Source organism: Lactuca sativa, chromosome 5 (assembly GCF_002870075.4).
Source record: "Lactuca sativa cultivar Salinas chromosome 5, Lsat_Salinas_v11, whole genome shotgun sequence".
Classification (NCBI taxonomy): Eukaryota; Viridiplantae; Streptophyta; class Magnoliopsida; order Asterales; family Asteraceae; genus Lactuca; species Lactuca sativa.
Window position 1 is genome coordinate 271,365,127 of NC_056627.2, and position 12,640 is coordinate 271,377,766.

The following is a 12,640-nucleotide window of genomic DNA, read 5'->3' on the forward strand; positions in this document are numbered from 1 at the left end:
GGTTGAAAAACCATTTTCCGCCCTTCCTGGGGTAGGGATCACAATTTATACCTACACTTGCAAATTTCTACCATTGCACCCCGAATCCAACGATCCCATCGCACTCGAATTCAACATACAAATTCTAAAAATTCCAGGCCACAATGAATTCTCCAATCAATGATCACCTGTCGGGGATCCACTCATCCTTTCCTAAACGCGTACTCGTATCTTTTCCTTACCGGCATCTTGCCTCATCCTTTTCTAACTCAGGTCTCATATGTATGTATCGTAGTTTTCCATAACCATTTCTCTGACCGCACTTGAACGGATCACCGATCCCCTTACTGAAAAGCTTGTTCTCCCCTACTTAGGGTTCGAACCATCACCATTTGACGCGACCACCACCTACTCGGTAGACTGTCCCACCAGCTATGTCACACTTGACTCTTGGATGTATAACGCAATCCTCCCCGAGACTTCCCCAAGGATACCAAACTATTCCTATAAGTCCCGTCCCTGACATCATCTTAGAATCCTCCCCACATAACTGCCTCTAGACACTTTGAGGCCTCAGACTGATACACCGTCGGAACCCCATTGTTCTGAATCCAACCTGGAATAGTGCCCTCTCACACACTTGACTCTAACTCTTCGCCCCGCTTACCCAAATCGGAAATAATGCTAAAAGCACAGACTTCATCCTCGTTGTCGATACACAATGTGGACCACGAGGGCCACCGCCCCGGTATACTCATCTTATCCACCGGAAACTGACAACACCATTCTCAACAAAGCACCTCTTCGTTCCCATCCATCTTAGTCCCGCTAGTGACTCTTTCTTGGTATAAGAGTACCTCGCAGCCAACATACTGCCCAAATGTTCTGGTGAAAAGGTCACCATGCTTGCTACCCCACATGGTTTACCTTCGACTGCATCCAACATAAAACTGAAATAGCACCTCCCAAGTCACAAAAGTGACATCTCCACTATCGTCTGGTCGCTCAGCCCATACCGTCTTCTTCCATAATGCATCATCCTACTCATCCCTGAGTCTTGCGACTACAACTGACATCTCACCAACAATCCCTTGGGGCTAACTCGATTTCCCTCTCGAGGGATGCTCCAATAAACTCGTTCATCATGGCCTTCTGGCCCCATACTCTTCCACATCTGATCTCAGTCTAGACAATCACCACGGAATAACTGGTAAAACCAGAAGCACTAATTGCCACATGTCACGGTACTCAAACCGTGTGGTAACCTCTCGATCTGCTATGAATCATGGTACCCGAACCATGATGTCACCTCTCGATCTGCTACTTATCATGGTACTCGAACCACGACATCACCTCTCAATCTGCTACTTATCATGGTACTCAAACCATGACATCACCTCTTAATCTTCTACTTAGAATCCTCCGGAATAGCCTCCCGAATCGCTGCGACCACCTCGTCATGAATCATTCGGCAAATCTCATCATCGCTAACACCGCTGCTCTCTGGTGTGTGTCGTGTACCATCCATGACGTCTCACAACATAAAAGAAATCAAAGACTCGCTCGAGTATAATTGCACTCGATCACTCAGCCCTACATGCTCCTTAGCATCCCACGGATTCTTACTTGGACTGCTCACTGATCCGGTGTTTCCAATAGTACGGGCCGTATACTACCTTCCACACCACATCAGTATTCACCCCAAGTTCTCCTCCTAGTATTCCAGATCACAAGTACTCTACATCTTATCACACACATACCACTTACCAGTAGACCTCTCACAAGCTCCTCTCTGCTACTTACTCACTCTCGAAGTAACTCACAGCAGCAGTAACTCCTAGGCTAAGGCATCACAAATCAGGCCACTCTAGTCCTAGATATGAATACCTTGCCTACTCTCTAGCATGCATAGCATATCACATAATATCTCATAACATATAACCTAAGGGTATTTTGGAAAATCACCGTTAGGGCGTTGGCTGATTGTACACACTGCTTTTTTCCGCTTTCTTGAAAATCTTTTACTTATCTTGGAAAATCGTTTCTTTTTGAAAACTTTTCTCAAATCCTTAGTTTGAGTTCAGATATGCCCGAAGGTGTATCCGAATCCCTCAAACCAAGGCTCTGATACCAACTTGTAACACCGTAAATTTTCAAACAAATTTTTCGATTTTAAATTTCCAACGTCACATATAATAATTCACAAAATCTAGAGTGTCGATGTCATAACGTATTTTGAAATAGTTTTCAAAAGTAATTATCAAAATCCATGATCCTCATTCATGACTCTTTTCTTTTGTGTGTACAATCGAGCTGCCACCTTCCCGCGATCCTGATAAGAACCTGAAACACATAACATATAACACGGTAAGCACACATGCTTAGTGAGTTCCCCAAAATACCACGTATAACACGTACGCCACTCAAGGCTAATACTCTACAAGACCTTCCGGTCAATTTGTCTCAGGGGACTTCCATCCCATAATTGATAATCCTGGTAGACCTTCCGATCCCACTTCTTTGACCTTTCGGTCCGTATCATCTTGACCTTCCGGTCCATATCATAATACTCATAACATAACATAGCACATACATATCATATAACATCACACATCACATACTCATCATAGCACATAAGACCTTCCGATCACAAATAATTACCACTCTAGGTAAAGTATAGTGAGAAGACTCACCTTAAAAGCAACCAAGTGACAGCCCCGCACTCAGAAATCTCGACCTACCTTCCGCCTAACACATAGGATAAACATCTCTTAGCAATACTTACTCATACTCAACACATCCAAGTCTATTCTCTTTCTCTGTCTAACTCTTGAAGTGGGTAAAAGACCATTTTACCCCTCCATGGCTTCCATTACACATGGTTGACCCAACCCTAAAGTCAATCGTAGTCAAACTCGAGTCCACAATCCAGATCTGACCCGAATCGGCAAGTGCACCCTTGTGACTCGTCAAGTCCACTCACTTTCTCTGAAGTTTTGCGAGGATTCAGATCAACTCGTCGAGTTGACCCCACAACTCGTCAAGTTAGAACGCGATTCAGCTTGACCAGGAAAACCCTAACCGACTCGTCGAGTCGGCTCATGGACTCGGCGAGTCTATCCATCCCTTTTCTCATTCATATGATTTCACTCAGATCTATCACTCTAAACTATAGATCTATCACCTCAAGGCTCAGTAATCACGTAAAGCTTCAATCTTTATGTTGATGCATGATGATATTGCTTCAAAATGACATTACATGCCCTCCATGAAAGATTTAGCTCATCAACCCTCATTTGGACAACTAAAGCTGGGGCATCTAGTCTTCAAGGACCTCACAAGGTTCAGATCTGAGGTTTCCCTCCTCAGATCATGTCTCAATTAGCTCATAGGCACAAAAGAAGGGGAGTAAAACCCTAAAACTCCCATGATCATGAAATCTAACCAAATTATATGAAAAGGATGCAAGTTTATACCTTCTACAGCAGTTCCACATGAAGAAATGCTAGATCCACAGCCCCCATCTCGTTTCTTGCTTGAATCATGCTCTTTTCCTTCCATAAGACCCACCAAATTACTTGATTTCATCATGAGAACTCTCTCATGGCTCCAATGGCGATTTAGGGCTTCTCACAGGTGGTATGAGGCGCACCTAAGGTCATAAGTTCCCTTAAATAGGCCTCAACCCCGGAAACTTAGGGTTTTCTCTGCCCAGAGCCTACTCGGCTAGTCTTTCCTTGGACTCGTCGAGTTTTCTCATTAAATCCACGTGATCACCTCGACATGACTCGGCAAGTCAGACCTTCGACTCGTCGAGTCCCTCCTAAATCCTCAAAAATTGAAACGAAAACTATCATACCTTAAATTTTGGATGTTACAGTTATATAATAATTATATTAATTAATCATAAATATAAAATTTATTTTTATTTATCGAATTCATATAAAAATTTAAATAGTTATTAAAATCATGAAACGCGATAACGTATTTACAAAAGTTTGTAGTTAAAATATGTCTTAGAAACACGATATCATATGCTAATAAACATGTAATTAACCTATATATTACAATAATAATCTAATAAAAACCGACAAGTGAACAATCTTATTAGCCTAGTAATCAGGTAAACGAGATCCAGATCCCTAAGGTTATTAAAATATTGTCCATATGATGAAGATGTAGAAGGAGGTTGTAGACATTGTTGTCCAGCCCTTTTTTGCTACAATTCGTGCTTGTTCAGCTAAAACAAATGTGTGTACGTTTGGATCCACAATTGAGTTCACGTCGTGAAACAACATTTTGTTTTATTCTCTAACCTCTTTCAAAGCATAACTTTTGCTTTAATTGTCCAAAAAATGTTGTCTCTGAGCAGATGATCTTTTAACCGTTCTAAAAAAAATTTATTCCCTTCATCAATGGCATTAACAGTTGATGCTATTTGATCATCCTTTTTTCTTTTTATTTTTGAATTTTTCACCCCCATAGGTCGCTCAGAGGGAGAGCCACATGTTACATCGCCATCTTCATCTAAATTTAAAGAAAATGAAGATATCCCAGGAGATGCTTGCGAAGATTCAGGAGTGGGATTTTCGGACCCTAAAGATACATATACATGTGGTTTTGATATTTCTAGAGTACAGGGGTTACCATCTTTAAACTTTTCAAAAAAAAATTCAACGTTCCACACATGATCAAATTTCCATCCTATTTTGAACTTTGGATCTTCCGACATCATCTATTTTGCTTTATCGAGCTATGTATCATAATAAAAAAAATTATTTCTCAAATAAAAACAAGAAAATCAAAGTTTATATATTTATACTTACAATATCATTAGATGAAGCACCACTTGGACGTCTTTTCTCGCATTGTTTTATGTAAGCATGCAATTTTCTTGTTGCCTTTTCAATTCCTTGAATCCAAAATTGAAGAGACTTCATTGAACGTTTACTCCAAAGTTCAACTTTTCTATTATTGTAAGCCTCTTTGACACGAGACCAAAACTGATCAGATGATTGTTAAACACCTATTATGGGATCTTGAGCAATTTCGATATACACTAAACACAAAAACTTATCTTCTTCTTGACTATATACAACTGATCGGATAGACATTTTGGTTAAATGTATAATAAGTATGGTTGTAATCTATATATACAACATATGCTAACATGCTAGTACTATATAGTCAAAGATGCTAACATATGGTAGCCCAGTCGATGCCACATACGAATATGTTAAGATAGGTGAATCAACATGTATCGAAAGTTTGAAAAGATTTTGTCGAACAATAGTGGGGATATTTTCATATCAACATTTGAGATCACCCACTGCAAATGATATTGCAAGGCTTTTGTCTGTTAATGCAAAAAGAGGTTTTCCAGGAATGTTAGGAAGTTTAGACTGTATGCATTGGAAGTGGAAAAACTACCCTACCGGGTAGGCTGGACAATATACTGGTCGTAGTGGGTCGCCAACTATTATTCTCGAAGCTGCTTCAGATTACGGTCTTTGGATATAACATGCTTATTTCGGTATGCCAGGCACCAACAATGATATAAATATGTTGGAGTCTTCCCATCTTTTTTCCAATTTGGCTCAAGGTATTGCACCCTTACTCATTATGTTATTCAAGGGACATAATACAACATGGAATATTACTTGGTTGATAGTATATATCCAAAGTGGTCCACTCTAGTACAAACTATTCATAAACCAACAAGTCCAATTTATTTATTTTTTTGCTACACAACAAGAGGCATGTTGAAAGGATGTTGAACGTGCATTTGGAGTTCTCCAATCACGTTTTGCAATTGTTCAAGGATCAACTCGTTTTTGGCAAAAGGAAGTACTACATGACATAATGACTACATGTATTATTTTATAAAATATGATAATCGAGGATGATCGTGATCTTGAGGCACCAATTGGAGTTGCAAGAGAGATGTTACCGATAGATGTTGAACTGATGACGAATGAAGACAGTCAATTTCAACAGTTTCTTGCTCGATATAAACGTATTAAAAATAAAGAAGCACACTTCAATCTACGAAATGCGCTAGTTGATCATTTGTGGGAAATTTATTCCAACGCATAAATATATGTTATCTGTGCATGTATAATATTTATTTAAAAGTGCATATGTCTAGTATTTATATAAATGTATGTATAATATTTATTTAAATCGTGTATGTGTAATATTTTTATAAATACATGTATAATATTTTTTTATAAATGTATTATAAATATAATCTTGTGTATTTAATATTATTATAATATACTATAAATATATTTTTTGTTGTAAAAAATAGGGTAAAAAATAAAATAAAATTGAAAATGAGACATTATTTACCTCGGTTTTTTACTCTATTTTTTAGATAAAAAATAAATTGGGTCGGGGATATTCCTAAGAAGTCTCCTTTAATAAGTCAAAATAGACAAATAATTCTCTTTATATTTGTAGTCTTAGTACTCTATACATACATATGTACTCTTTCTTTTTTTATTTACTTTTTGTTCATAAACTTTCTACAATATCCAAAACCAAAACACTTCTTGAGCTTTTAAATCTAACATCATCCAAAACAACTTTTCATTAACTCCATAATCAACCACGTTTACAAAGCATGCACTATCTACATCAATCAATATAATAATTAAATCCTTTTTGTCAATCCTTCACCCTGTTAAACGTCCGAAAGCAAGAGACCAGCTTTCGTGACACACATAAAGAGAAACCTTACACAAAACATAACAAAAAAAAACAAGTCAACAACCCGATAGATATTTAAAAAGTAGTTAGCTTTAAACCCCTCCTTTCCCAATATTCCATCGTCTCTCCTTTTCCATATAGTTTTGTTGCTTCACTCTTCTTCCATTCGCAAGAACTCCTCTATGAGCCATACGCCCTCGACTACCAATCGACACTCTAACCCGCTCCACCGCTATATTCAATCCACCCACTCTTCGTACCTGTTGTGGTTGCATCATCATCGGCGACTTCACCTGGTTTTTCTTAAAGCTTCGTCTTAAAGCACTCATCAGCTTCTTTCCACTTCCATTGCTTCTTTTCGGACTATCCTCCATACAACACTCACCGGTTTCATCCAAGTTCTCGCTACCGGATTTAATCGACGGCAATGGATACAGCTGCGGCACGTACTTGGTGGAAACTGGGGCGGCGGAAGGTAGTGGGATTAAAGAGTTCCGCCGTGGTGGTACCGATCTCACCGGAACTCGCTGTGAAGTCGTCGTGCAAATTGAGGCTCTACCTGTTCGTTTTGAAGCTGTGAACTGTTCCGGTAAATAAGGGTTGTTTTCTTTTTCAATGAAGTCGTCGACGTCAAGATTGACTAAGTCTCTCGCCGGAGGAAGTGGCGCCGGTAGTTTGTAGGTCATGTTCTTGTCGACAAGGGGCTGTTGGTTTTCTTTGCTTTCGTCAGAGTTTTTATAAGTATTCAATGGTTTAGAAACAAGTGGAAGTCGATGATCGTCTAGCTGTTGTTGCTGCTTCATTTGCTGTTCGGCTATCTTCGTGTCAACATGTTGTCGTGCGAGTTTTCTCTCTACCAAAAGCTGCGATTCCAATTCTTTAACCTAATAATAATGAAGAAAAACCCAAATCAGTTTATGATCATGATCTCAAAAACCCAAATCATTCTTGATGTCGCACCTTATCTTGAAGATACTTGTTTTTCAACTCTTTCTCCTTCAACTTCATGTCTAAACCATGGAATTGATCCTCCATTTTCTTGATTTGCAGGTCTTTGTTCTTCATCTCATGCTTATATCTCTCGGCCTAATTAAGATCATAATTCATAAACAAACAAAAACTATAAGGGTTTGATTCGATTCTTGAAAAAACAAGCATGATCGACAACAAGATTACCATTTGTTTGTATTTCAAAACTTCTGAACTTTCGAGTTGCTTCTTTGCGGGACCCAATTCGATTCCTCTCACTCTGCTAGCAAAGTTAAGGGAGCAAAGCGATTCGCTCAAATCGTTCTCATTGGGACTGATTTGCACAAACATCAGCGTCTTCGAATCTCCACCTAACGAGTCTTGAAGCAAATGAGTGAGCTTCGAGTTTCTGCAGAAAACACACCATGAAAAAGATCAGAGCTTGCAACCGTAATAAAAAAAACCCTAGAAATTTGAGTAGTACCTAAAGGGAATATGAGGGCTTTTAGTTGCTAAAGCGGATATAACATCTCCTAATGCAGAAAGTGATCGGTTTATATTTTGAGTTTCTTTGAGTCTTTCCCCTTGAACCTCCGTTTTCGCCACCCTTTCACTTCCTGCTAAATCAACAAGCCATAGCTTGCTTCTTGTGCTTTCCCCATTCACCAAATTCTCCCCTTTAACCATCACACAATGTATACTGCACATATACAAAAACATTCTAAGGAAGTGATCTACAAATAAAAGTTTATTTTATAAACAAATTCCACATTGGAACTGAAACTTGACACTGTAAACAAGACTAACCAATGGGATCGGCTACTATGCTCATTAGAGTTGGTTGACCCAACCGCCCTTGCATTACTCCCGGTTTTAAGAACTTCCCAAACTTCACCCATGTTGCTAACTTGAGCCTCAACTAACCCCGGAACATGGTGCAACCCTTCACCCACTTGTCTTATTTCAAGCCTACACAAAATATATTAATTAGGGTTACAAACTTTCAATTAAATAATACTGCTAAAATCATCAGACTCCACAACTCAACAAATATTAACACCATTTACATGACAAGTGTAAAGAAAATTGGTCTACCTTTTTGCAGCGACTCCTGGTTGTGAAGTTGGAAGTAATAAATCGCGAATTTGCTCATTGTAAACTTCCAAAACACTTACACATATTTCGTAGCGGATTTGATTCTTACGTTCATCAATGACACGAAATAACTCTTCAAGAGTTCTAAAATTAACTCCACGGTTTCCATCTGTACCCTCCATTGTAAAAGTTTTCCCTGTTCCCGTTTGTCCATATGCGAATATGCATACATTGTATCCATCCAAAACCGATGTTGCAAACGAGGATGTATCCTCAAAAACATCAACTATAATAACATAATTTAATAAATGTCAAAATAATAATAATAATAATCAAGTAGGTTAGATGTAAATCAGGTACACCATGTAATTTTAGATTCCTTAGGATGTGAGTTTTACCTTGGTTAGCTTCGGGGGTAAAGACGGAATCAAATTTGAAGGTTTTTTTAAATGCTATGTTTGATTTTACTTTAAGTTCACCATCTCTTGAAGCTTCAAAATCAAATGCCATTGAAGCTCCTTGTGCAATCTCTTCTGAGTTTAATGGTCTACAACGACAAAATACCCTAATATTCCCTGAAAAACCGATCATTATCGTAAGTTTTCAAAGGTTTTTTAACATATAACGTAGATTATTTTAGAATTTGAAAAATCTTAACCTTTCAACTCTTGGATCTTGTTGTAGAGATCTTTCCTTTCTTTAGCTCCTTCGGTGAATTTGATCTTTAGCTCTTCATGTTGTTTAGCTTGTTCATCGACTATCAAATAAAGAACATGAATTACTTTCATCTTTTTAAATAAGTGAAGGAATAAGAAGAATAAAATAGAATGTAAAGTTTACTTCTTGATTGAATGATACAACTCATGTCATTCATGTCAGCAGCACATTTTTTGTAACCCTCTGCCTCTTCGAGTAGCTTGATTTGATCCATTTTCATTATCTGTTTCCAAAAGATACATTTTTAAGAACAAAAATAAATTTGAATAGTCCCATGAAAATTACATAAATGCCCATCCCTTGTTTTGGTACCTTTAATTTTCTTGATATATCTCTTAAGGATGAGAACCATTTACTCTTCTCCTTCACTTGACCTTCAACTGCAAAAGCTGTCAAAAACAAGAAAGTCAAATGCTATTTTTATGCAAATTACAAAAAAAATTACTCCAAGAAAACGTTCATACCAAGTGATCCAACATGCATTGATTTTCTCATTAGCTCGTTTTGAAGGTCCCTTAAAGACTTCAAAGCTTCTTCACATTCTTTACTCTTGCATTCATTCTCCATTTTCATCATCTCCAATTCCTTCTTTGCTTTCATCAATTCGTTCTTCTGATTCTCATACTTTTCTTGAAACTCATCACACCCTTCATCTTCAACTTTGTGCTCATCTTTTTCCTAAACGCAACATGATATTATGGTTAGGGCGAAAGGTCAAAATGGTAATTTGGTACTTGAGAAAAATTGTGGAAAGATCATTACTTCACATGATGCGAATGGAAGAAGCTCAAATGAAGCTTCTGAACTACCAAGATCTTCCTTTGAATCAGCTGGATTGTCATTGAAATCATTGATCTTGGATCCATCAGTAATACCATTTTCAAAAGAGAGCTCAATGGAGGATCGTTTTAATAATATGGGAGAAGAATCATAATTTCCATTAGGGGTATCAGGCGATTTGGGGCTTATAACTAAATCGGGTGAAGTCAAAGAAAACCCTAGCTTGGAATGACCTAGCAATCAAGAAAAAGAGGGAAAAATCTAGCGATTACAATTCATGAATTTTGGAAATTTATATAAAAGTAGGATTAATATGAACCTGTATTGGCATTCTCATGATCAAGAACATCTTCGGTCCCAATTGCTTCTGGGCTTGAGTTCCTCCAGGAATTTTCTATTTCAAGAATATAAAAACCCTAATTAGGACACAACTATCGATTTGTTTCCAAATCCAATAAAAAGAGATGATAATCGATCCTTTCTACACATTCTTACCATCAAGAACATCGTTTCCAATTGGATCAGTACAATCATTATCCTTGGTTGCTTCTGGAGTTCGCAAAGAAATTTCTATTTGAAGAACAAATTAGACCAGTTTAATTAAAATCAAGAAACCCAAAACTAAAAACCGAAGCTTTATACACGTTCTCACCTTCAAGCTTGTCAAAACACAAATCATCATCATAATCAGCCATTACAGAAGTGTGAAAGCTCACAACAGGTGCTGATGATCACAAAAATACGATAAATAGTATAAGAACATACAAACCCTAATCGCAATACACAAGTTCAACAAACAACATGAATTTTGGAAATTTATATAAAATTAGGAAATATTGAACCTGTTTTCACATTCTCATGATCAAGAACATCTTCAGTCCCAACTGCTTCTGGGCTTGAATTCCTCCAGGAAATTTCTATTTCAAGAATACAAAAACCCTAATTAGTACACAACTATTGATCTGTATTCAAAATACAAGAGAAAGATATGATAATTGGTCCTTTATACACATTCTTACCATCATGAATATCCTTTCCGATTAGATCAATACGCTTGGTTGTTTCTGGAGTTCGCAAAGAAATTTCTATTTGAAGAACCAATTAGACCAGTTCAATAAAAATCAAGAAACCCAAAACTAAAAATCGAAGCTTTATACACGTTCTCACCTTCAAGCTTGTCAAAACACAGATCATCATAATCAGCCATTACAGAAGTGCGAAAGCTCACAATAGGTGCTGATGATCACAAAAATACGATAGTAAGTACAAGAACATACAAACCCTAATCGTAATCCACAAGTTCAACAAACAACAAGTCGATCATCAATCAATAGTCGTAGGTGTTAGCCCACTGAAGCAAAAAAACACATACAGTGAGAACGGGTTTCGTGTTGTTGTTGTTGCTGCTGCTGCTGCTGTTGTTGCTGGGGGACATCAGTAATTAGAAGTGGGTCAAATCGATGATCTTCCATTGATGAAAAGAGGGAAGATTTATTTGAATCAAAAAGGGTCAACTGCAATTTTCTTGAATAAAGAGAAAGTAGTGGGAGGAGTGAACACTTTTTCCCCAATCTTTTTGGTGTGTTTGTGTGTGAGTGTTTGAGATGCGATGATTTCGTTTGGAGGTGATTTCACTTTCTTGCCGTTATGTGTGAGATGCAGAAGACCGTTGGGTATTTGAATTTTTAAAATTTTCAACCCGGATCGCGTTCATGCCCTTTTGGGTCAAATTGTATCAATGCAAATTAGTCTTTAAATTTATGAAAGAATTTTTATTTGACCAAATAGCTGAAAAATAGAACATGGTGAATGTTTTACCAAATAGGTTATATGCCTACCTGATAATTCTATTGACCTTATCCTTTTAAATCAATAAATTTTATCAAATTGTATATTTTTTAAATCAATGGCTTTTATATAGTCGATGAATCAAAATAAAGAAAAGATATTCTTAAAATAAATGAAGACTTATTCTAAACGTAAGACTAGGAAAGTTGGAAACTTATTCAAAATAATAAACTAAACTCGGACTAGATGATGACCTCTTGATACCCTTCCCTATGTTGAACATAGTAACACTTGATCAACTTACATTGGTGAGTTCGCACATTCTCATCATCTTTTTGGATTTTATAAATGTCTCTGCTTTGATTGGTTTAGTCATTATATCCGCAATTTGTTCATCACTTCGACGGTGAAGCAATTCTATAGTACCTTCATTCACAAAATATTTAAGGAAATGGTAACGTGCTCGTATATGTCTACTTCGTCCATGGAAAACTGAGTTTCGTGACAATTTTATATCTGATGTATTGTCACATATAATACTTTTACTTTTGCTATAACAAAACCAAGCTGCTCCAAAATTCCTTTCAACCAAACTGCTTGA

The 12,640-nt window shown here is 37.3% G+C and overlaps 1 protein-coding gene and 1 pseudogene across 1 annotated transcript; one reads left to right on the forward strand and one right to left on the reverse strand.

The window, feature by feature from the left end:
• Positions 1-5,172: 5,172 nt before the first annotated feature.
• Positions 5,173-6,075, forward strand: LOC122197917 (uncharacterized; annotated as a pseudogene).
• A 464-nt stretch (positions 6,076-6,539) lies between these two features.
• On the reverse strand, positions 6,540-11,908 carry LOC111912470 (kinesin-like protein KIN-14Q). The gene is made up of 19 exons (XM_023908207.3): positions 11,624-11,908; positions 11,419-11,487; positions 11,271-11,336; positions 11,094-11,168; positions 10,904-10,975; positions 10,747-10,821; positions 10,571-10,645; positions 10,234-10,484; positions 9,936-10,149; positions 9,784-9,860; positions 9,595-9,694; positions 9,413-9,511; positions 9,153-9,329; positions 8,755-9,040; positions 8,467-8,628; positions 8,144-8,359; positions 7,867-8,068; positions 7,651-7,776; positions 6,540-7,574 (listed from the first exon to the last, which is right to left on the reverse strand). The coding sequence occupies exons 1-19, from the start codon at positions 11,721-11,723 to the stop codon at positions 6,783-6,785; spliced, it is 3,234 nt and encodes a 1,077-aa protein (XP_023763975.1). The 5' UTR covers positions 11,724-11,908; the 3' UTR covers positions 6,540-6,782.
• Between the last annotated feature and the right edge of the window lie 732 nt (positions 11,909-12,640).

Bases quoted from the DNA above. Each gene is read 5' to 3' on its own strand.
- LOC111912470 (XM_023908207.3), bottom strand. From the start codon at position 11,723: ATGGAAGATCATCGATTTGACCCACTTCTAATTACTGATGTCCCCCAG. The intron at 11,488-11,623 runs GTATGTGTTTTT...TGTGATCATCAG, and splicing joins ACACGAAACCCGTTCTCACT to CACCTATTGTGAGCTTTCGC. The intron at 10,150-10,233 runs GTAATGATCTTT...TGTTGCGTTTAG, and splicing joins TTCCATTCGCATCATGTGAA to GAAAAAGATGAGCACAAAGT.